This window comes from Vigna umbellata, chromosome 8 (genome assembly GCF_029865625.1).
Source record: "Vigna umbellata cultivar VRB3 chromosome 8, Vumbellata_1.0, whole genome shotgun sequence".
Taxonomy (NCBI): domain Eukaryota; kingdom Viridiplantae; phylum Streptophyta; class Magnoliopsida; order Fabales; family Fabaceae; genus Vigna; species Vigna umbellata.
The window spans coordinates 47,215,566-47,240,392 of NC_142172.1; the positions used below are offsets into that span (position 1 = coordinate 47,215,566).

The 24,827-nt window shown below is 31.8% G+C and overlaps 4 protein-coding genes across 4 annotated transcripts; 2 read left to right on the forward strand and 2 right to left on the reverse strand.

The window, feature by feature from the left end:
• Positions 1-1,979: 1,979 nt before the first annotated feature.
• Positions 1,980-4,121, reverse strand: LOC124839546 (kinesin-like protein). Its single transcript, XM_047315391.2, has 6 exons — positions 3,688-4,121; positions 3,524-3,572; positions 3,340-3,391; positions 2,859-3,028; positions 2,557-2,670; positions 1,980-2,294 (listed from the first exon to the last, which is right to left on the reverse strand). The coding sequence occupies exons 1-6, from the start codon at positions 4,059-4,061 to the stop codon at positions 2,136-2,138; spliced, it is 918 nt and encodes a 305-aa protein (XP_047171347.1). The 5' UTR covers positions 4,062-4,121; the 3' UTR covers positions 1,980-2,135.
• A 648-nt stretch (positions 4,122-4,769) lies between these two features.
• Positions 4,770-7,991, forward strand: LOC124839545 (mitochondrial pyruvate carrier 1). The gene is made up of 5 exons (XM_047315387.2): positions 4,770-4,928; positions 6,109-6,219; positions 6,341-6,395; positions 6,485-6,620; positions 7,664-7,991. Exons 2-5 carry the CDS (start codon positions 6,127-6,129, stop codon positions 7,701-7,703), a joined length of 324 nt encoding a protein of 107 aa, XP_047171343.1. The 5' UTR covers positions 4,770-4,928; positions 6,109-6,126; the 3' UTR covers positions 7,704-7,991.
• A 1,366-nt stretch (positions 7,992-9,357) lies between these two features.
• On the forward strand, positions 9,358-13,816 carry LOC124839543 (uncharacterized). Its single transcript, XM_047315383.2, has 7 exons — positions 9,358-9,710; positions 9,795-9,841; positions 9,964-10,105; positions 10,209-10,392; positions 12,348-12,477; positions 12,977-13,147; positions 13,262-13,816. Exons 1-7 carry the CDS (start codon positions 9,515-9,517, stop codon positions 13,418-13,420), a joined length of 1,029 nt encoding a protein of 342 aa, XP_047171339.1. The 5' UTR covers positions 9,358-9,514; the 3' UTR covers positions 13,421-13,816.
• Positions 13,817-16,867: 3,051 nt separating this feature from the next.
• On the reverse strand, positions 16,868-20,944 carry LOC124839547 (myb family transcription factor MOF1-like). The gene is made up of 6 exons (XM_047315392.2): positions 20,072-20,944; positions 19,895-19,971; positions 19,740-19,776; positions 19,083-19,239; positions 18,651-18,897; positions 16,868-17,293 (listed from the first exon to the last, which is right to left on the reverse strand). Exons 1-6 carry the CDS (start codon positions 20,196-20,198, stop codon positions 17,000-17,002), a joined length of 939 nt encoding a protein of 312 aa, XP_047171348.2. The 5' UTR covers positions 20,199-20,944; the 3' UTR covers positions 16,868-16,999.
• Between the last annotated feature and the right edge of the window lie 3,883 nt (positions 20,945-24,827).

The window sequence follows — 24,827 nt, forward strand, 5'->3', positions numbered from 1 at the left end:
TGGTTGTTGCTGAAAACAAAATGGAAAATATTGTTGTTGTGGTGGATACTCAATCCGAGAGAGGTAATTCAAGACGTGGATCTTAAAAAGGCTCTTGAAAATATGATTGATTTGGCTGCTATTTGAAAATTTCACTGTTAACTATTTTGGAATGAGAAACTGTTTTACATATTTTTCTTTGAAAAAAGTTTCTAAAATGAAATAAGTTGAGACCGTATAATATAAAGAGGTGAATCACTTGCACAAACTTAACACCAACTAGTTTCCAAAATTTCTAGAATAAAAAAATCCTCAATCAAAACTAAAAAACAAACTTTTTCTTGCTAATGCTAAATTTGCCAAATTAGAAAAGCTAAAAACAAAAGGAAAAGTAATTAAATATGTACGCTACTAAAAAAAATCAAATAAGAACTAAAATATGTAAGCTAAATTTGATAATACGATCAAATTAATATTACTTATTAACATTACTTTATTCTAACAACTTTAGTATTTGTTTCCTAACTAGTTAGGATAAAACTAATTCAAGTAGTCTCTCAACCAACTCAAAATTTATTTTTAATAATTTAACTTTACGTTAAAAAGGGTTAAGTAAATACAATAAAAATAATTATTCTAAATCCATGTAAGCAATGCACCTAAATAAATTTAAATGAATTGAAATTGCAAATTTAAATGCACCTAGTTAGATGAAAATGGGGAAATGTTTCAAAAAAAATGAACAATGTAAAATACTTAAATAAATGTGATGAAATTAAGTTGATTTTCTTACTTTTTCAAATAAGAATTCATCATTGATTTTTCAAAAGATTGTTATTTAATTAATTTAAAATTAGACACTTAAATTAATTATAGTAATCACTCGATTAAACTCAACAATTTAAAAATATTAACACAAATATTTTAAAATATATGTCCAAATTATCTTTTAAAAAAAAGATTACTGCATTATCAAAACTCTCTCAATTAAAAGAGATAGATAAAATTGTATAGGCCATTTTGTCAGTTTTTCTCCATTTCTCATTTTTTTTATACCTTTTTACTATTTTCACGTGATATTTGACTTAAGTTTGATTATTTATTGATTTTGACTTAATTTTAAAGATATCGTACAATTTTAATTAACTTATTTTCACATTTTTATAAGCTTATCTTTTACTACGGCTGTACTAATTCACGTCAGAAAATCTAAAACACATTTATACAACTAAACATTATTTTTAACATATTTTTATAACTTATACTCAACGAGTAAAATAATATTTTAAGTACAAAAACTAATTAGAAAAAAAAAGTAAACGCTAAATGAAGACATAATTTTACACTTATCATTCACCCAAATTCTTGGTCATAACAAGGCTATATAAAAATCGTATTACTATTGGTAAGAATTTTATAACTATCAAGATATTCCTTTTAAAATATTCATCTGGAAACGATATCAAGATATTAATCAGAATTTTATAACTATCAATATATTGGTCAGAACTTTATAACTATCAAGATATTCATTTACAATATTTAAATATATTATCCTTGTTAGTGACTTTTTTTTATCCTTTTTAGTGCCTTTTTTCGGATGACCACCGCTAATGTTTCTTCAAACCGCTGTCTGCTGGAAATATCCAGTGAAAATATTAATGAACTCGTATTGCCTTTAATCCCACCAAATATAATTATTAACTTAAATGCTTTTTAATACCTAAATAAAATGTTAATTACATGAGTAGATTTCGAATAATCTCAGAATGCTGGAACATTCTTAATCTTTTAAGAAACAATATTTTCCGAAGCATTTTTGGGTTAAACTTTTCCACGATCATTCTCAAAAGCGTGAAATTGCTATATTATAATACAAATAAAACATTATCACTTTTCATTTTCGAGTAGTTAATACAAACATTTTCTAATGCTTAATGACTCCCCGAATTCCAAAATCTTTGAGCCGTAAAAAATTCAGTGGACAATAAAAGTAATAATTTACGGAAAAGAGTTCAAAATATTATGTGATAGTCAACTTAAAAAAAGAATATAAGATTTTCAGCAGCATGTAATCACACCAAGGCAATGTAATTCTTGGTAAATTCTTAAATCCAAGACATACCAACTTAAAATAACATTGATCAATTGACGTATTAGTATTCATGATGGATTCTCTTCGTAAGGCCACTAAGGAAACGAGTAAGAGCCTTCTTAGCACCAAGTGTTGCTGTTTCTATTTTTTTCTCCTCTTCTTCATTATCAGCCTTCATCTCTTGAGTAATGTGCACTCTACGTACAAGCTTTCGCAACTCCTGTTAAACATATTCATTATACGTATAAATGAAGGTTCTTTTCAAAAGGTCTATTATACTTTTTGTATAGAATATATAGTGTTTCATTTGAAAACTGACACAGCCATCATCCTCAAGTTTTTAGGTTGGTTGATTTGAAATAAGCTCTAGAAATTAATTCCCATACCATGTTAAGATAATGTATGAGTCACAATTGATCAGAATCTGACAGCAGCAGCACAAGTACAACGATTTACACTTTTCGACCTAGTAAAGAGTCTACCTGGCGATCAAATTCAACTCCTTGGACTGAATAAATTTCATTGGTGATTTCAATGTCCTTGCTGATCAAACCATCAAACCACCTTGTCACCTGACCATCGTGCCAATTGGATTCCTGATAAAATGCTCCAAAAATAAGGATACACCTCAAGGAAATAATAATTATTACATCATAAGTAAATACATCAGACAGATTTAGCAAACAACACCCTAATGTGAGAGAGTGAGATTAAGGTGTGGTATTAACTTAGTAGAGTCGTGTGTAGTCTGTATATCGTTCAAGTATGAATGTTGAATGCATACCTCCTGGTCCTCCTCTGATTCAGATTCAACCAAGTCATCTTCATCATCATCATCTTCAGGGTTATCAGACCCTAAGCCAGTTAAAGCTTGCAACTCTTTGTGATCTGAATCTTTCGTAGCTTTAATTAATCGATCCATTAACTCAGGATCCACATCCCGTAGCAATTTCCCTGAGACAATTTATGTATGAAGAACATGAATCTGCACTGCAGGATATACATAATGTCAAATCAACTTACCACGTATATATCAATTAGCAATTGTACAGTAATCTACCCCAATTGGCGCGAAATGATACGTTAACAAAGTAACTAACAAGAAAAAATCGATTCATAACTAATGCAAAACAAAATGGGAAGAGCAGAAAAAACACATCTGTAATCCAAAAAAATATGATCATGGTTTGAATGTTTGTTATCATCGTAAATGCATAATGCATTGAACCCAATATAATTGAAATGCTCTGGAAGCAATTAATTACCGATATAATTGAACTGCCTCCGCCTTCCTTCCCGGACATCAGGTCCCAGTCTCTGTGGCAAAACAACAAACACTTTCTCTTCAACAATAGACTAATCCACAAGAACAATTATACAACCTGTTAAATAGATACATAAGATATTCCCATTGTCATGAATATGGTACAAAAGAAAAGAAAAAAGCACCTTAACGAGCATAACAGCTTCGAACACAACTTGGTCCAAGGAAGCGACCCTGCATCAACCCAACATAAAGCACACATGTTTTGAGCAAAGGTGGGAACTTTGCGAAGCGGGCATTGAGGAAAAGTAAGAGGGTATAACGGGAAATGAAAAGAGCGACCGAAAACCTAAGGATGCGTTTGATTTGTGGAGCGGAGAAGGAAGCCAAGTCCATCCCCCACTTGACAGCGCGCTTGGCTTCTCGCTTCAGCTCGTTCCGGCTCTTCTTGCCCTCTAGATCCGTGTCAGAGGTGGATGGTAGTGGAGAGTTGGGTGTTCGAAGTTTAGGACGAGACGAAGCGAGTGTGGCAAACGAGAACCGGTGAGAAATTGGAGGTGTTTTAGATGTACTGGGATGAGGTGGTGGAGGAGAAAGAAGGTGGATGTGGTGGTGGTGGTGATGGTGGTGGTGGCGGTGGAGGAGGAGGGGAAGGGTGACACAAGTGCGGTGGTGGTGGAACCATGGCCACTGTCTTAGGGGCCTTACCACTTGGTGGGTCATGTGTCTGAAGGTTATGTTATGTCTTGTGAAAATGGTAACACTTGATGAAGCTGTTCTCCTTCAATGGAAGTGGTATTTCAGGCCTAACAATGAATATTTCATTTATTAAAATTAATCATCATTTTAATAAAATATACCAATTTCGTTTGCAGAAAATACGACCTGACAAATAAATATTGGTCTAATTAGGTGGAAAAAAATAAAATAAAATAGTCAGAACAATTAAGTAAATTAAAAAATATTAAACTTTGAGATATTTAAAAATGAAATTATTACACTAAACCATCTTATGAGCAATAGATATGGTTCATTTTAGGATTTCAAGCTTCATTATAATTTTATTTTTAAAAATTCATAACAATCTTATCCTTAAGAAAAAAGTGTAAAATTATATGAAATATTATTATTTTGGAAAATCACATAATTTCATCTTTAAAAAAGGATGTAAAAATATTTAGCTCATCTTTATCAATATATAAAAAATAACATTATACGAAATATTTTTATGAATTTAAGTCAAATTTTTTATTCTTCACATTATTCCAAATACAATATTTAGTAATAAAAATTATAAAAAAACTAGTCTAATATATTTATTTTTTTCTACTTAATTCTTCCAAAAGGAAAAGTATATTTAAAAATAAAAATATAGTTTTATTAATTGTAAGTAGGCGTAAAACAAAACAAAAAATTGTAATGTACATTGTATCATTTCCCCTTCCATAAGTGGTGAAACGCAAATAGTGATGGCGTTTGAAGAGGTGTGAGTTGTTAAATCAAAAGCAATAAAACCCTTCCTTCAGATTTGACTCTCCGGCGCTGTCCTCGTCCGCATTGAACAGGCGATTCTCATTCCTACAGTTCTTGGTATCTCTCATCTTCCCATTTCTCTCCATCTTATTCATTCTTGAGCATAATTTTTCAAATTCATTCTATAAACTACTCAGTAATTTGACCTAATTGAATCCTTTTTATTATAATACAACATTCTCTCCCACAATCAACATCGATTCTCTCTCCTTCTATCTTTAATTCCAGTTCTTGATATATCTCAGCTTCCTAATTCTCTCCATCTCATTTCATTCTATAAACTACACTTAGTAATTTGACCTAATTGAATCCCTTTTTATTATTATACAACATTCTTTGTTCCATCATTTTATTGATTGGCTGAATCTAGACAGTTACTCATATGTTTTTTTATTTATTTAATTTTTTAATGGATGTGAACGGTGTGTTGCCTGTTTGTACAGTAGACATTGCACACTAAAACGGGAAGTAAATAAATGAAAGGATAGGAGAAGAGAAGAAATCATGCTTTTGTATTGGCAAATGTTTGATTAGATCTTCATAGTCATACCTTTGCTTTGCTCTTTACAGAGAAGAATTAGAGGGAGTTTCTGCTTACCCTCTCAGTGGTTTAGTGAATCTGTTGTGATCAGGGTTTATGACTTTGTTTGGTTAGAGAAACCGTTGTCAAGGATCTCGAAAATCTAAAACTGATAAAATGATTGAAAGAGTAGCACATAATTTTTCGGGGATTATTACTAAATTATTGTCATGTTTGGATTTTTTAGGAGAAGAAAGCATGAAAAAGCATGAAGAAAAACTAAGTTTAAGTTATACATAAACTATCTCTAGTGGATGAAATTCAATTCATTTGTTCATCTTATTTTATTTTTTATAAGATGACTGGAGGTTATGAAAATGTTTGTCCAAACAGTATATAAACAATTCATCATTTTGATAGCCATCAATAACAGACTCAGAGGTCTCGTAGAACTGTTACACTGTACTCCGTGATGTAGTGGGTGATTGCTGACCTTTGTTTCTTCTTTCCTGTGAGTGGAATAACTGTATGATGCAATGGGATGTTATTGAATATGTAGGAGGGCTCATGGTCATGAGTCTTTTTCTGAGAAACCACCTTACTTTCACGTCTTACTTTGGCGGGTTTTAATATTAAATAAATATTTGCATTTTACATACATAGTTATTATATTTCTGTTGTGTTGAAGTCATCTTACAATCTGTAATGACAAATCAGAAGTAGCACCGGTATTGTATGGCTTCCTTCAGAGCATTTTGGAACAGTCCAATGGGTCCCAAAACTACACACTTTTGGGGACCTGTTGCCAACTGGGGATTTGTGGCAGCTGTGAGTTTCACTCATATGATCATATGTTTATATTGTTGAAGAAATTCATTTATTCACTCGACTAGTTATTTGTAACACATTGGTCTTAATCTTTGAATTGTAAACTAATCTTTGTTAAAAGGGATTGGCTGACATGAAGAAACCTCCAGAAATGATCTCTGGCAACATGACAGGAGGTTTATCTATCATCTCTGTCCCACAAAATGTTGAAACCTTTTCCCAGTCGGTTGCTTATTGCATCTATTGTTTGTTGTTAATGCTGCAGCAATGTGTATCTATTCAGCATTGTTCATGAGATTTGCATGGATGGTACAGCCACGCAATTATCTACTTTTTGTTTGTCATGCTTCAAATGAAACTGTTCAACTTTATCAATTCTCTCGATGGGCAAGGGCAGAGGGGTAAGCAGCTTGCATATTAGCGAAACTAAATTACTATGTTTTTATTCTATTCTATTATTTGCTGCCCTCTGCAATTACAAATGCTATTTTAACTTGTATTTGTTATGCATTCCTCTTGTATTTTTATAGATCGTCACCAGGGACTCTCTTTGGGTGTGGTGTTTGAAAAAGCTTCTTCAATTAACAAGCTCTACTAGGAAATTAGGCCTAATATTAATTGGCCATACTTTGTGCAATGAAAATATTTGAAAATGACCATGCTCTTGATTTATTATGATTTATTACGACTTCAATCTCTACTTGAATAGTGTGAACTCCTAGAAATACTCTGACCTATGAAGCTCGGACACACTTCACAAATGGTGTGTCCTTGTGTTCGACTGGTATCGAACACCCTGGATACGACACATTTATGACACGTACCAGTGAATTGTCCACTTCAAACTCCAATGGAAAAACAATAATTTTCTTAAAATCCATGAATTTGTAAATTTATTGCATAAATTTCTATTATGATTATCTAAATAAAGAACAAATATCATATGATTACTATTTTTCACTTTTTGGATATTGGACAGGTAAATTAGATTCATTTTTATATTAGATGACAATATGTTTAGATTATTATATTTGATTATCTTTGTTTATAGATGATTTTTTAGTATATAAATATTGCTTGTTAAATTAAATAATTCATAATATTTACTATATACATTTGTGTTCTTATATTCTACATTTGGAACTACACGTGTCGAATCGTTTGTGTCCGAATCCATGTTACATAGACGTTGATACACATCACCAGTATTTCTTACTACGTAGAGCTCGTGTATTTTAGTGGGAGTCACGTAAGTTTTATCTAATCCTAATGTAAGAAGAGTGTGATTAAGAATATCTCTTTCTCTGTAATTGTTTATGTAATGTGGGGTGCTCCTTTTCGCAATATTTGAACCGGTCTTTTATTCATTGTCATATATTTATTTTTAGCTCAATGGACTGCTGGATATACTGTTTACTGATGAAGTTTGCATTTTCTTTTTAAGGAATCTGTCTGATAAGAAGGAGGAAACTTCATCTCAGTAACATGATGATAACACTTTCCTCGGTGTAGTGATTTAAAAGATTTTGCATTTGAACTTGTCGACGTTTGAATAAGTGATCAGTGGTGGTAAGAAGGGCCTTGTGGAAACTGCTAAGGATTCTGGCCTAGTTCAGCGGAAGTCTAAATTATTTGAAGGCGTATGGGTGGGTTTTATACGTCTTACATATTGACTGACCCATGAATGTTTAATCTTAAAGCATAAACAAAGATTTGTCTATTTCCGAAATTCATTTCAATTACAAACTACTAACTTGAAGTTGAGTGTTGAAGATTGTGCTGTGACATTTCTTTTGTTAATGTTCTTGAGATAAAAATAATTTCATACAAAAAATTAAGTTTAATTTATAAATTAACTTTGAATAAATCAATATAAGAACTTTTATTAATTAGTTTTAATTTATAAAGAAATTTGTTTGATTTTTTTCTTATGTTTTCTTGTTTTAGAAAAAAAGTTAAACCTGTACAATAGTCACATGTTTTTTCCTAAGTATATCTAATAAAAGTGTCATAAGTTAAGATTTAGGTTCTATAAGACACGGTTAGACATGGAATTTAGATTCTGCATCTTAAATAGGACCTTCAATTATAATAATAAAATGTTCTCACGACCTTCAGTTATAACAGTAAAATGTTATTTGGAAAAGGTAAAGAAGAATAAAGAAAAAGAAAAAGAAACTCTTAAAATATTAGTCTTGTAAGAGTTATTCTTGAAATTGATGTAATAAATTCTGATTCAGGTTTAGCAAGAAAATCTTGTCACTTCATCAAATAAATATAAAAATTTTGGTTTAGTTGTTGGAGTTGGAAAATCAGATTAAGCCATGAGTGATAAACGGATTCTATTTCCCTGATTGTAGTGATACTTTTGTTGCAGTTGGAGTAAGGGATGGTGGTTGTTTCTTTTGAAATGGCATCTACAACTTCACCTCAAAAAAAGGACACTGTCATGTTGCTTAGACAATGTGTCTGCACCATTCTCTATTTTCTTGTTTTTGTATTCACTCTAAAAAAGTCCATTATCGTTGTTAAATTATCTTTCTAAGACTAATTTGTAGTTGCACGACAATTTAAAAGTTAATAACATTTTAAATTTATATTATCAGTATTAGTATATTTTAATTAAATTTTAGTATTAATGCGTGTCGGGTTTTAAGCATTTTAATTTATATTATATTACTGAAAAAGGGTCAAGCCTAACTATGATTATAAAAAGAGTCTAATGGTCTCAAATATGTAAATTATTTTATAGTATCAATAGATAATAAATCATAATATTTATCATTTTTAGATATTTTTATTTCTATAAGAGTTAACACATTTTATTTATTTATTTATTTTTACAGGTATGGTTAAATATCTTTTTAGCTATGTTTGATAGAAAAAAAGAGGTAGGATAGATACAAATATATAACAAGGTAAAAATAAACAAATTTCATTAAAATAAATAGATGGTATAGTGAATATTATTATCTTTAAAATTATTTTTCTCCTAATATTTAAAAAAAAATACATTGATATATAATTTTTTTTCTAAAGCAAGCAAGACACGAACGATAATATTTTTAAATATAGGGACTAGTTTGGTAAAATCAAATGACAAGTAAAAAAAAAAAAAGAGGCTTTTATCTTTGGAGTACATACATTCAATTGTGAGCAATTTTGTTTTTGTGATCTCTTTAAAGCCAAGAAATTATTCGAATTTGAGAAGAAACTCAGAATTTGTGCAGAAGGGTTTGTGATTGATCAGAGAGTAAGCATGAACAGTTTTCTTTGCTAATAAAAAAAAGGGTTTATGGAAGAGAGAAACAAAGGGTTTTTGGAAGAGAGAGAGAGAATGGCGGAAAAGAAAAGCGAGGGAGTGGAGAAGGAGACGATGAGTCCATGGGAGCAGCATGCGGCGGTTATCAACCTCCCTCGTTTCGACTACAACGCTCCCTCTTCTCTTCTTCGTAACTCTCACTCTGGATTTCTCATCACTTGCACTCTCAGTTCAGTTACTTCTTCATCATCTTCTTTTTCTCATTCATTCCCTTTTCCCTTTCATTTCTCTCATTTTCTATTTCTCTTTGCAGAGCGAGAGAAGAGCGCCACAAAAGAAGCAATCGCCATCCTTCGTAAGGTCACTTTTACTTCTCTTTCTTCCTGAAAATAACCTCCTACCATAAATATTCCCTTATTTGTTAAAATTAGTGAAAATGGCTTCTTTATTGTCTCATTACCCATATATAATTGTTGTTACAGTTCGTTGAGCCGGGTCATTTTGACTCTTCAAACAACCTTAACGAGAATAGTATTTCCAAGAGACGGAAGTTGATTGATGATGCTGGTGAGGAATGTTTGGATAGCAAGGAAACTGAGTCTGCTACTGCTGACTCTGAAGATGGTATTCAGTTTATCTACTTCTTTTTTCTCAGTTTTGGGAGATGGAATGTTGTTTGATAGGGTTTATTAAACAGCCAGCCACGTTTTATTGTTTCTGATGGCAGGTAAACTTTCAAGTGCTGTTAAAGCAGGACCAGACAGAGATGGAGTAACTGATCTTTCTTTGGTTAAGCTCACAAGGAATGGGTTGATTCTCCTTACCTTTCCCAGTCACACACAACCTGACACAGTTAATATTGTCTCAAATATCATCCAAGCTTTGGAATCCGGGAATGGAAGTTTGTTGGTGTAAGTAAATTTGCTCATTCTTGTGTTACAAATGTTTTGTTTGTTTAGTGTTTTAGCATGGCAATGATGCTAGATGTAGTGTAAACTTGTTCTGTCCCCCATTGCCTTGCTATCAAAGGCAAAGATAGGGGAACTTTGAAATTTTAAGCCATGGATGTTGGTCCTAGAGGGACCTGATTGATAGGAAAGTGGTAATGAAGTTGCTGAACTTGGTAACCAGTGGACCATTTGTGAATCTGACCTACCGGTTGATTAACGAAAAGGAAATAGCTTGATATTTTACATAATGCAGCTTGATGGATGCATTTGACCTTTAATCCTTAGACAGGCCCCTTGCTAAGGTTCTGTAATATTGTGTTGCTTCACTTGCTTGTTCCATTTTCAGTTTCACAACTTGACTTATTTGTGATGTCCTCTTATCATTTAAGTGGCAAATGGATGGTCAAGTACTCAAGTTTTATGTTAGGGCAATCAAGGCGTGGGCATGTCGCAAGGCAGCCAAAGACTTGATGGGACATCACCTACATGATATGATGAGAAAAATTAAAATGTTAAAATAATCAGATTGTTTGGAAGTCACGTTGAAATTCTTGTTGGGGGGAAAAAGTCACCAAAAGAAGTGAATGTCCAATAGGTATAAAGTTGGTTAGAATTCGTGGAGGGGTACACATGTCATGCAATAAGGAGGGGGCACATGCCATATGTGATGAGTGGGTGTTGAGTGACATGAAGAAAAAAATAGCATATGGAAGATGTTGACTGAGATTCTCCGTTAGAATGAATGGAATGCCAGACTGACGAGGAAGGGAACGAAAACTGGGATATGGGGAGTTTTTAATCTGTGGAGATATTTGGTTGAAGGGGTGGGAGGATGGATGTTAGCAATGTGTTTGTGGGTGTATAATGGGGGAGGGCGATATGGAACAGTAGAGCGATATGTGGGTTAATGGGAGGTGGGTATATATAGTGGGGGAAAGGGAAATTGTTGAGGTGGTGGGCAACTTGGCTGAGGAGTTTTGATTTGGTGAGCACGAGCATAGTTGGATGAGGTGAAGGTTGGGACTGGTTGGTCAGAGAAGGCAGCAAGTTGCTCCAACCTTAACCATGGTTGACATCAATGGAGGTGGTGGTCTTCCAAAAAAGCACCATCCAATATAATCCTTTAGCCACTTTAGGCCCAACCGATCAGTATTCCTAAAATTTAGTTCTTATCAGTTGGTAATAGAACTTTCTCACTCGAGGCTAATCAAAAGGGATCGTGCACAGATGGCTCATGTGGATGCCAAGGCCTGTGAAACTTGATCTGATGGTAGAATTTAATTGTAAGGTATTAGACTTGAGTTTAATATTGAAAATATTGGATTGTTATTTGGGGTTTACAAGGCCCCCAGCTGCCCAATTACAATGACTAGTTTTTATGTTGTGGTTTTACTAAGGTTCTTATCTGAAAGAAAACAATATAATCCCCTTTCCCTATAAAACTTTATCTAGACAGATCTGAATAATATTCCTCTCTCCGGATAACTTTCCCTCCTCTTTGATTTTCCCATAAGGTGGGTTTAGGTTTGCAAAAGCGAACTAGTAGCCTATAAATTTGTTAGATTAAAACTATAACTTCAACTTAAAGAATAGTACAATTCTTTGTTATTTTGTAAATTGTTCTAAATTCATCCGTTTTTGTTTTTCTCGGCTTTTAGGCTGCCATCTCTGCTAATTTGTTGTTTGTTTCTGTTTATTGAACATTCAAGTTCTAACAACCGCAGAATTAGCTTTAGAATGGCTGATATGTTGATTGATTGCAGATATGGACACGCAAATTCTACCTGTATTCTCTTTTTTTTCATACTTATTGAGTGGACATATGTAGGCTTGTGGATGTATACTATAAAAGCTCTTCCCTCTGATTTCTGTACCTTCATTTTTTTATCTAATAGTGAACATATTTTCTACTGCAGTTGGTGTCATCGCATCTTCCCTATCCAGGCTACCTGCAGTTTGAACGAAAAAGAATTACAAGAAGTAGTGTCAATGCTTGTTAAAAAATTTGTAGCTGCTAAACAGGACAAACTACAACGACCTCTAAAGGTCCAATACAGTATTTCCTTTTAACTGAAAATCAGCCTTGCATAAGCTAACGTTGATTTCCATTTTCATCACTTGAGATACACAGATTTTAATTAAAATTTGAATTTCAATAAACCTGAACGAATATTTACCGATTATGTGTCAATGACAACTGAAGCCAGAGCCAAGATTTTGTTTTGATTGTCAAACCAATAATTGCACATACTGGAGCTTTCTCAACTTTCTAATAGAAAAAAACATATTTAGTACAATATAAATATAAAAAGCATGTTTGGGTTGTACAAATAATGAAATATAAACACGGTATGATTTGTAAATGAATTGATTTCTTAAACAAATATAGTCTAAGTAAGTTTCACACAATAATTTCTATATGAATTAGTTATATTCATGTTGATATTTTCAGAGTTAAATTATATTTTGGTAAATTTCATTCTTTAGATGTGATGTACATCGGTTATCGATCTCACATGAAAATAATTATAAACTGCCATTGTAGTTTGCTGTTGGGTTCAACCGAAGAGGAATTGAAGAAAATACATCTGCGAAGGAAAATTCAAATGATTCTAAAGCATTTAGTTTGCTGGACCGTAATAAATGCTTTGGTGTGGTGGCGTCTGCAGTCAATCATGTTGTGGAAGATTCAGTAGTGGATCTCAGGTCTCCAGAGGTAAAAGACGTACTGTTTACCTTGAACTATTTATAGCTGTTGGTATTTTCCTTTATGCAGTTGGTATTTTGTATTTATATATACTCTGAGCATTGATTAGCACTGGCGTTGCAGCTCTCTGTGCTTGTTGAGTTGCTACCCCTTTCTGGAGTACCCAATGGGTCCAGAATAGTCGCAGTCTCTGTCCTCCCCAGCAACCTTGTTAGTACAAAGCCTCGACTATGCATCAAAGCCTTGACTTCCAATACTAAGGAAGCCTCTTTAGCTCCATGAACACTGCGTGGACAATGTTGCTTTGTCAGGTTACACATCCTAGAAGCTATATCTATTGGATTTCGTATGACCCTGCAAATGGAAATGGAAAAACACCAGCTAGAAATAAGAAATAGCTTACCTTTCTAACTTATCACAAGTAAAATCTGTAGTTACCTACTTTTCTCCACTCCTTCCATTTTTGTTGAGCTTATTATATCTTAATATCTCAATATTAAATGTGACCTGCGAAATCAAGTTGAATACGCGTCGTACATATCCAGCTTTATCCGCTACATTTCTTCGTATACTCGCTGGTTTCTGAAGTTTTATGTAGAACACTTGCATTCTTTGTATGGAAAGTAGTGCATTAAATTGAGATGTTTTTAATGACAAAAGACTGTGGATTAGTTGCAACTGTACCATTTGCATGATGGATGGATGTTTTCATTTTAATGGTTGCTTTTTATGAAGAATATTGCTATTTCCGTTTCGTGCCGATAATTTTCGTACTCATTAAAAATGTCTTGTCAAGAATGTAAATGATATATTCTAGCTCTAACCTTATTCTACGTGAATTCAAGATCGAATCGTTCAGTGGATAGTGGTAAATTAAGTTGTAGAATTGGCTTTTAATTCAACAAGTGAATAGCTTTATATTGATTTTTTTAAGGACAAAATATGTTAATTTGAACATCCATGACCTTATATATGTATGTAGTCTCTTTTCATTACGTTAAACTGAATTATGAAAGGAAAGCGAGAATTTCTATATATGTATTCTACAGTTTTTTCTTATCAATTCTTTATATATAATTACTTTTCTCATATTACTGTTACTTAAAATTATTCAATCTATCTATTTCGTTATCATAATAGCTTAACACCTCAATTCAAAATATCCAATCTCTTTCATTTGTGGGTTCAATGTTTATGCATCATCAGGAATTGTCTTACATGGCTAACCAACCATAAACGTTTTCGTTCTACTTTGAAAGTAATCATTTTAAAAGCTAAAATGTTATTATATATTTCACGATAGGAATTCGATTTCAATAAAACCACTAATGCAGCGGCCATTTCTATGAATCAATTATTGATTTGATATACTTTTTTTTTTGTGTTTTCACAAATAAATAAAAAATTACATTCTAAACTATCATTAAATGAAGCTTAACCACCAAGTAGTGCGTCTAATCTCATTATTTATCATTAACATAAAGGGTTGTGCAATGAAACATGACAAGTCTAAAAGTTAAATCCTTTCTAGTAGCTTGTCAGATTCCTAAACAAATAGCTTCTTCTTTTCATTTATGAAGTTTGTCACCCTTTCAATTTCTCCCACAAACCATGCTCACAACCCTACCATTATGGAACCAAACAACCAAATTTGGTCAAAATCCTAGCCACCCTTATCCAACCAAATTATGCTATTTCACAAGCAAACCCAAACCACATTTTTCTACAATGTTAATTACTTCGAATCAGTGCGACACAGGTACCTAGTACCTACGACTCAAGGAATTCAAGTTATCCAATTTACTTTCAAGCTTCATTCGATGATTCATGATTTATTTCGTGTTTTGATTTATGAATGACATGATTGAAAATTTAACTCCTTGAATGAAAGAAGTGAATTTGAATCACACATGCTTCTGTTTATAGTTAACTTTATTTTTATACGAGATAAATACACAGATAAAAAAACAAGTAAAAACCAAAATGATATTAAACTAAACTTTATAAATTATAAAACTGAGCACTGAATTAATTTCTAACCCTACATGTGGCTGGTGTGAGAAACTCCCAACAACACATTTTTATTAGCTACAGCTAGTAATTAACATTTTTACCCATTTTGTTTCAGACTTTGACCTGACATCTAAATGTCAGATTGAGACAGAGATGCAGTTAATTATAAAAATAACAGTAGAATTATGGAGATAGAGCAAAAGAATTTAACTATGTTGGCATGTAGCTCTACCTTTATATCAGAGAATTAAATAATTTCACTGGCGGAAGGGCAAAACACTGTTCATCAAGAATGATTTCCCACAAAACCAAATCATAGTAACATGTGAAGTAAAGACGATGGCTATAGAGAGGGTCAATGTGGACCTAGGATAATTCTCTTACGTTAAACAAGTCTTCAAAGTTTGGATAAAGTAACTGTCTACCAATTAATATGTAGTTTTCAACATAAATGGACCAGTTTGATTTTCCATTTTCTTCTTTTAATATATTAATCATACATTAAATAGGGCTTTCAAATATTATCTTTACTTTGTAAAAGAAAAATGTCATAAAAAATAATACACTTAATAGCATGTTTTGTTGCAATAATGATTTAATGTATTTTTTTCGTTAGATCAAGGTTGTTGTCATTCTTTTCATTTTTGTCTTAGGATTGAACAACAAAAAGCATAAAATGAATTTGTGGTTATATTAGTATATGTTAATTCATCATTGATGTTTATCTAACGTGTCATGTTGGATCTTTTTAAAAAATTAAATAAAAACCGCATTGAGTAAAAAATAAATGAAAGAAAAAGAATAAATCAGTGTATAAATATAGAAACTAAAAATACTATTTATCCAAAATAATACATGTTGAAATAGTAAAACATGTGTTTTGCCTTATAAAATATTTGTAAGAAATTTGGCTTTTAATTATTCTTTCACACTATTAGCTAAATTATTATGCATGAGTATTGAGTTATGAATATTTTCGATGGCTTTAAGATTGTTATTTACCTGTGAAAATTCCATAAATTCAAAATTTTACTTTATACTTTGAGTCTTCAAATTCTTTGTTTTTATCTTGCTTTAAATGTTTTTTAGAATTTATTTTATCTCTTTCGTATATTGTAATATTCATTTCATTAACATAATAATTGTATTATTTACTTATAGATGTTAAGAAGTAATTGATGGGATAGATTTTACTTAGAACGGCTATGAGAGTAATTCAATCGAATACAAAGAAATTATTTTCGGGTATTGTATACTGTAATGTTATGACATATTTTAGTTTCACATAATTTCCCAATTCTAGTTTCACAAAAAATATTTATGTTTTGTCGTTAAAACGTATATTTCTATATATAGAAAAACGTAAATAAGGAAAAGGCTTGTGTCTGTTCGTATTAATCATTACAGTTATTACTATTTAATCATATATATTACACTTCTAAAGACAATTGTATAACTCATTAGAATCCAGCCTTTGCATTTCGTACATGCTCTCAATTTTTCTTGTACAGATGCTCATGTTTTGCACATGTTATTCAACTAGAAATCAACCAAGTAGTGACATTTTACATTTTGTTATGTTTTTTTGTACTATTTTCTAATGGAAACTCATGAGAATTGATCTTTGTACAAAGTTATGATACAATCTTCATAAAGGAAAAAGAAAGCATATTGATATTAGAAGATGGTCTGTTTGACACAGCATGTCTGGATTAATTGATAGAAAAGTGAACAAATGGATTAAAAGAGCAAAATTGTTAGTGAAGAGAATGAGAAAAAAAAGAAAAGAAAAAGTAGAGTAGAGTAGATTATGCCTATAATAGATTGATTTTACAATAGTGGATGAAATCAATTGCCACATAGGGCTAAAGAAAGGTCCAAATTAATTGTTTCATTGAGATTGGATGAACTGGTGCAGTCCTTGTAGTTGCTAAACCCTGCAGCAGGGCATGATGAGATTGTCTCACTGATCTCACTGCCTGAACATGAACAATTACTTCTCTGAGGTGAAGGATTTGGCAATGTAAGCGACAATGACAATTCATACCCTCCTACATCCTCAACTTCTGCCTCACCTGTCTCAGTGTTCACATCTACATTAATTCCTTTTCCACTGCTCTTTCCTTCATTTAATGTTGTCACCTATAAACACCACAAAACACATTACCAACAGTGTCTCAAAAATCTCACTTCTGCAAAGTAACAACACTCTTCCTTCCTATTCATTTGACCACTATTCCTAAGACATATATATATACACACAACACACACACACTCAAAACAACAACAAATATACTTTTTGAAAATCATGTTCCTAATCACACCCCCACATGCATTTTTTGACTAAATGTTATGTGGACTTGTGCAGATGAGAAGAAAGTTTGAAGAAAGGAAGGAGAGAGAAACATGGTGTTGGAAAAGTTTTAAAATTTGAATTGACTGAAAACGTAAAGAAGAATTTTTTATTTTGTATAATCAAACAAAAATAGATACATTGACGTCTTTATCTTTCTTCTGATCCAGAGAGAGCAATTATAAGTTTTGGATTTTATGGAGAGGAAAGAAGTTGAGGTTAAGTCCTACTTGTGGGGTCTCTACCTTCAAAAGAAGTATCCGTATGGATGCAATAAAGGGCATAGATAAATTTCCATTTGCAAAGTCAGAATTTCAATAATTTGGGAGGACCACTGAATGTGAAAAAACTCAGAATATAAATTAGAAGCCATGATGACCCTTTCGGCCACATTTCAGCCTATGATAAATTTTGGACAATCACAAGCACCCTCTCCTCTATTCCCACCACAATCTCAAGTCGTACAAAAGGGGACCAAAACAATCTAACCACTCCACAACCAGATTAAATGTTACATAAAGTAATGTGTCTACCTGTGTTCAACACTTCACGTTTCCTTATTTTAGCCACTCTTCATTTTGCAACACTTAACTGCTGTTCTTTTCAAAAAACCAACTTCTTTACAACAATATCAAAACTAATAATACTAAGCAACACTTTTAACATCGCTTCACCCAAAGAAATCATTCCAACCCAAACTATTTAATAATGACACCAGTTTCTACAAAAGAGCTTCCTGTTTGAACCTCAGAACAAAGTTAATAATAGTTTAATAATATATTTTTCTATAAAAGATAGAGAAAGAAGAGGCACAGGCAGCTGAGAAATTAACCAACGGTTTCCCATTTAACACACAACGTGATCCCAAAAGCTGTGCACATTTGACAGACAAAACGTAAGATCACACTGAACAAAAGTGGAGTGCTTCCACCCTATGGATTGGTCATCTCGGCATCCCTCCAAGGAATAAAACTTTTTTGCATTCTTTTAAGTTTCACAGCTATTTATTATACTTTACAGTGAATATCGGCATTTAATGCAGACTATAATTATGTGTATTATGGAAGTAAAACTCCAATTAACCACAGTGCAAAAACCCTAAAATAATAAATTAAAAGCATAACAGAAAAAGAAGAGACGAGAGACCTGGAGGAAATCTGATTGTTGGTTAGGACATTGGAATGAAGTGAGGGTGGGAAAATGTGGTAGTAACAGAGAGGAATGGGGTTGTGTCTGCCATGTTGAAGCCTTACAGAACTCCTTTATTCCCTTGTGCTCAGCCATGGGCTTCTGCAGATAATCATAAAAACAGTACGGATTTGGAACTGCATCACATAATCTTTGGCTGCATTGCAGACTCTCTGAGATGGAACTCCTCGTCTCGATTCTTGCTCTGAGTAGAGAATCCAAACGAAAAGGAATTTAAAAAGAAGCAAAAAAGTAAAAGTTGGCTCAGAAAAGCAAAAGATCAAGGCAAGCGTAACACCGCTCTCTTTTGCTTCTCTTTTCTTTTGACGTTTGAAAAGTCTGAAATTATTTCAGCTGAGAAAAGAGATGAATAAAGCTATATAGGCTGACCTTTTCGGAGGGAGATTGCTGTGGCCGAAGAAGGAATCAGATTCTATTCCCATGGGTTTCGAACATGAATACTCAACGCAAACATCATTCACTTCATCAACACACCCATCATCGTGCTCCTCAAAAGATTGGTTCCTATGTTGGGAGTGTGTCCTACCTGACAAATACACGTACCCACTTACCAACACATTATAAAATAATCATAACATTTCTTTCATGTTAGCAATTAATGCCTTGTGCTTTCAACACATGCCGGCAACGAACGACCTTTGTTGTGTATGAACAATGCAGAAAAAAAAAAGTTGTGGATTTCATCAAAATGCCATTAGAGGAAGATTTAAAAGGACATTGCCTCCTTCTTCTCCCTACACTGTTATGGTAAAGAAGAGACTAATAAATGTGCAACTCAGTTTCAAGTTTCCCAACTTGTGTATAAGTGCGAGCTCATAGGATGTGTTTTTTAACTTCAAATATGTACCGAGAGAAGAAACAACAATCAGCATTCAATGCACAGAGCATGGTCTATAGTTCCCCACGTATGGCATGGATACGTGACAGAAATATACTCTTGAGGAACCACGATCGTCATGAGGAACAACTACAAAGATTAAGACCCTATCATTGTTCGTGTGTTTTGCAGTAAAGAGGGTTCGGTACCTTGTCTCCCCAAGTCGCCCCTCATGCTTCTGTACATCTGGTTTGTGTAAAGAGAGAAACCCGACATCAATAAACAACACCGAAAATGAAACATAACCATGCATCAGCAAAATTTTGACTGGTCATAAAAACCGTGTTGTTCTAACGTTCCTAACCTGAAGATGACTCTTGACGTGTGAAATTGTGAGCCCTTTAACATCCATCAACTGAAGAACGAGCTTAGGAGTAGCCTCTGAAAAGATAACAAAAAAAAAAAAACAGAAATTAATAATAGCCAGGAAAAACGGATCCTATATCTTAAATATCCAAAAATGAAAAACGAGTCGACTTACTTTGATGACCTCCAAGGCTATCAATGGCGTGAACAAAGCAACGGTGCAGCTCGGGAGTCCACCTTAAACGAGGAACCTTTGACCTTATATATTGCCTGACAGCTCCTTCTCTTCCACAACTACCCATGTTCAGTTTGATCTTATATATGCAAAGCAGATAGATAGATAGATATATATCGAAACCCTTGGTTGAGTAAAAAAGACCTTCGCTTTCTTCGCTTTCTTGTGTTTCTTCCTCAACACCAAAAGGTCCTACGTCTTGCCCACAAGAAGTTTAGTTTGTTTGGACCTCTCAGTCTTATATATCAGAAAGAGAGAGAGAGAGAGAAAAGAATGAGCTTTTTGCTCCCCACGCAAACAGAAAGCAGAGGGGGCAAAAGAGAGAGAGAGGAGGAATATCACGAGAGAAAATGAAAAGACGAAGAAGACATGTGTAAGAGCTCTGCAAATTCCTTAGGAGTCACACACACATACACTGATAATACCTGATATATACGGTGGTTGCTGTACCTTTAAGTTGCCAAGGAGCAATCAGATAAACTAGAAAATAAATAAAGGGAACAGAAACTACTACAAACTCAAAACTGAAATCCCCAAAAAGCAGAAAACTCAAAACGCTTTTTCTCAGATAAAAATCACGAGGAGGCTTCTGATCTTGTTTGCACTGACCTTCCACGAAATCATTACACCTATGCAATTGCCAATATAATGGGTACTATCAACGGTGTTACAATTACTCAACTGCCTCGCTTTGACCTTTGCTTCTCTCTCTCTCTCTCACGCCACTTTTTCCTTCTCTCTCTACAAAGACTTACTCATTAGAATATGACCACTGCTACATACGCCAACGTCGTCATCATCACTGTGTAAGACCCCATGAAAATACTTTTCTTCTTTCTAGTTATTATTATTACTATTATACCTATTATACTATCCTTTCTGTGAATGAACATTGTGTGAATGCAAGATCATTATTGCACAACACAATTTCACAGATCTGCCCTCACTGCAATCTTTCGCAGACCATTCTACCCTTTCTCTGGGGCCCACACTCTTTCTAGCCCTAATCTAAACTTAGGTTACCTGTGTGCCAAGCAATAAACTGCCTGTAATGCCATTTGGACGTGCATGGGAAATAGTACACATAATAATATTATTATTACCACACTTTTTTCATATTTTTTCTACTTTCGATCTTTTTCGTTTCTGTCATGAAATTGTTAACTTTACTATTTATCCATCTTGTTTCAAACTCTAAACAACTGCATGAGAGCTTTTTACATGTACTTTTTGGAGCTGAATATGTTAATATGTCTTTGTTTTAAGCTCCACATGGTTGGGATGGAAAAGAAATAAAAAAATAATTTTTAAAAAAAAATATAGAAAATTATGAAGAATATCTGAACAAAATTGAAGATGGACTTATGAATTATTGACTAGACATTTCTGTTAAGGTCGTAGGGAATATATCTTTCATGTCAAGAAAAAAATAAAAGAAAAAAAAGGAAGTCAAAGAAAGACAGATGCAGAAGGATTAAGATTTAGGAAGTGATTAAGGTGAGAGTGGAAGATGAGAAAGATAAGATAAAAGAAAATAATTACAAAAAATAGCCAAAGCAGCACACTGATGGGATGCGTACGAAATTTGTCATCCCAATAGACACCAAAATAAATCAGATGGTGGCACCTCGAAATTACCCCATCGTAAATCAACGGCTGGGATCGTTGGAAGGATCTTTACGTCAACGTGATGAATTCCGTATGTGGAATTTCAACTCTGAACTATTGTCAATCTACACCGCTGGGATGTGCCATCAAAATCAATCAATCAACTCTCTTTACTATATATTCTCAATATTTATATTCTATCATTTGCAATAATATTATAATAATTCATTTACAACTTTGTTCTCTTTACTTATAAAACTTATTAAATATTACAGTATTCTCACAATTTATTTCATCTTTACGGCTATTTTCTTAGAGCGAGAATTCCCGAAACAAATATTTTTTTTCAACTCAATTACTTATGAAAAAATAATATTAGAGTGTAACAATGAATTCGTGTTTATTTAGAATAAATATTATAAATTTTAGAGAAATAAATTAATTTTTAACTACGGATTGGTTATTTTTTTAACATCGGACTCATTTAAGTATGTATGTAGAAAAATAGTCAATCATGCTTAGTACCTGTTTATCATCATCATTACATTATTCAAATACTATAATTCAAGGTTTTTATTAATTTATCATTATTTTGTACACTTTAATATCTTCTATCAATCAATGTATTAGTAAGTAAGTATATACTTATAATTAAAATATGAGTATATTAAATGATACTAATAATTCCTCTTGTTTTAAAATAAATATTCACTTCTATTAAAGTTTTAGTAAAATAACGATTATATATCTTATAACTTTAAAACTTACTCTAATTGAACAATTTTTATATATTATATCGCAATCTTCTACAAATTAAAAAATAATCTCAAAAACTTAAATTTTATGTTTAATTTGGTAAACATATAAATTAAAATAATATATACATATGCACAAGAAACAAGATGTGACACCCGGGCACTGAAGAGGACGGAAATGATCGACGATGCAAGAAGTACGATGTGCAAGGGACACAGACAAGTAACGACTCCTGACAGGCTTCTAGTGGAAGGGACACATTGATGAATCGAACATACATTGGAATGAGAGGGATCTAGAGACTGTGTAGGTATGAGACTATACAGTTGAAGGATAGCTTGAAGGAATTGATTTGGCTACCCATATCATCAAATGCATTTGCTTTTCGGTAACCTAACCCATAAAAACTTCATAGTTATAATTATAATTTTTATTATTTAAGTTAAATAAATGGATTGATAGTTTACAAAACTAATAACATTTATTCTGTTAAAGTTGTCCACGCATCAAATAAATAAAATTAAAACTTGAGTGACTAAATAAATACATGTTTGAAAATTTGAAGTAGGTATAATTCGATTTAAAAAGCTCGTTAAATAGTTATATTTTATATCACTCTATAAGATTCATAAATTTTTAGTTTTATAATTATACAAAGTAGAAAATATATATGAATGATTTTCAAAATATTTAGATTGAGAGTATACTATTATTATTTTTATTATTATTATATTGTTATTATTATTATTATTATAATAGATAATATTATTGTGTTTTGCTTGTGTAACACTTGTTAGCTGAGCAGCCTACCGAATGTAATCAAATATATTCTTTTACAAATTGTAATCCGATATATTTTTTGTTGTGATTAATTAACTATGTTCAAAATTCTATAAATTCACATTACCATCTAATAAATTGTATATTCTGGATTTTTTACTCGTATTTATTCTTCTAAAGCTATTATTAATGACTTGAATGTTATAAATATTTTACAAATATATAAATGTGAACTTTTGAAAAATGTAATAAACTCGATAGGGTTTGACTCTTTTTACCTTTTTTTTTTCTTCGTCGTAGCTCACCTTTGAATAAAAAATAAATAAAAACATACAAATAATTATAACTTTAAGTCAAATCAAAATAATATGCAAAATCTAGGTCAAAATAAGCAATAATATTAGAATTTAGTTCAATATTGAGTTGGATTAATATAATTTGATCCTTGTTCATTGTATGGTAGGTCCCTAATGATTGGTTTGATAAACAAAATTTCATTTTATACATGTTCTTGTATTTTAGTGAGTGTTTGTTAGTTATATACTCGGATTTTTAAACTATTCCAACATGTTTCATTGAAATAAATAGTTCAATAACTTATGTGATAAAAATTATTAAATAGCAATTAATTTTGAAGTAAAAATAATTAATTATTATACTAACTAAATTATATATTTTTAATGAACTAAAAATTATTAATACCACGGTCTATATTATTAATAAAAAAATAATTAATTTGTATATTAGAGTTTAAATTAATCTTTAACTTTAACTACAAACATTTTAACTACTTAACATTATTATTTTTTAAATTAATCTTTAATTAATTAGAGACACTTATATTTGACACTCATTTTCTTAAACAGATGAGATTTTTTCACATGAAATTAATTAAAATAAAATCCACGTCGTATAATTTGACATATAGATAATTTACTTATTTATTTATTTGCGTGTGTGGGTGCAGTGGATTAGAAAGTAAAAAACAAGAATTAAAAGAAAAGATATACAGAATAAGAATGATATTGTTTAAATTAAAAGAAAACTATAAATTTTGTAAATTTTATAAATATTTTAATTTATCTGATGAAATAAAAAAAATGTGTAAATTTATTTATTTGAAAAGTGTCTGAAGTATTATTACGCTAAATATACACTATAAATAAATATAAAAAAATGTTCAAATTAAACAGTTTATTTATTGAGAGCCTAGTATCTATTTATAGAATAATAATCAATTATTTCATACTTAATGTTACAACACTCGGAAACAGAATATTCATTATACTATAAACAAATAAGAGGGTTTGTAATATATAAGGTATTTACATTTTAAAAATGTATAAACATTTACGTAAGAAAGTTCAAAATAAATTCTTTATGGTCTTTATTTTATTTGTGTACGTAATAAAGTAAGAAGTTATTGAAATAAATTTTTAACATAAAATAAGGATATAGAAGAAATAATTCATTAACGATAGTTAAACACGAACTTACAATAAGTGTATACATAAAAATAATTATAACTGTATAATTTGTATTAAGCATATTA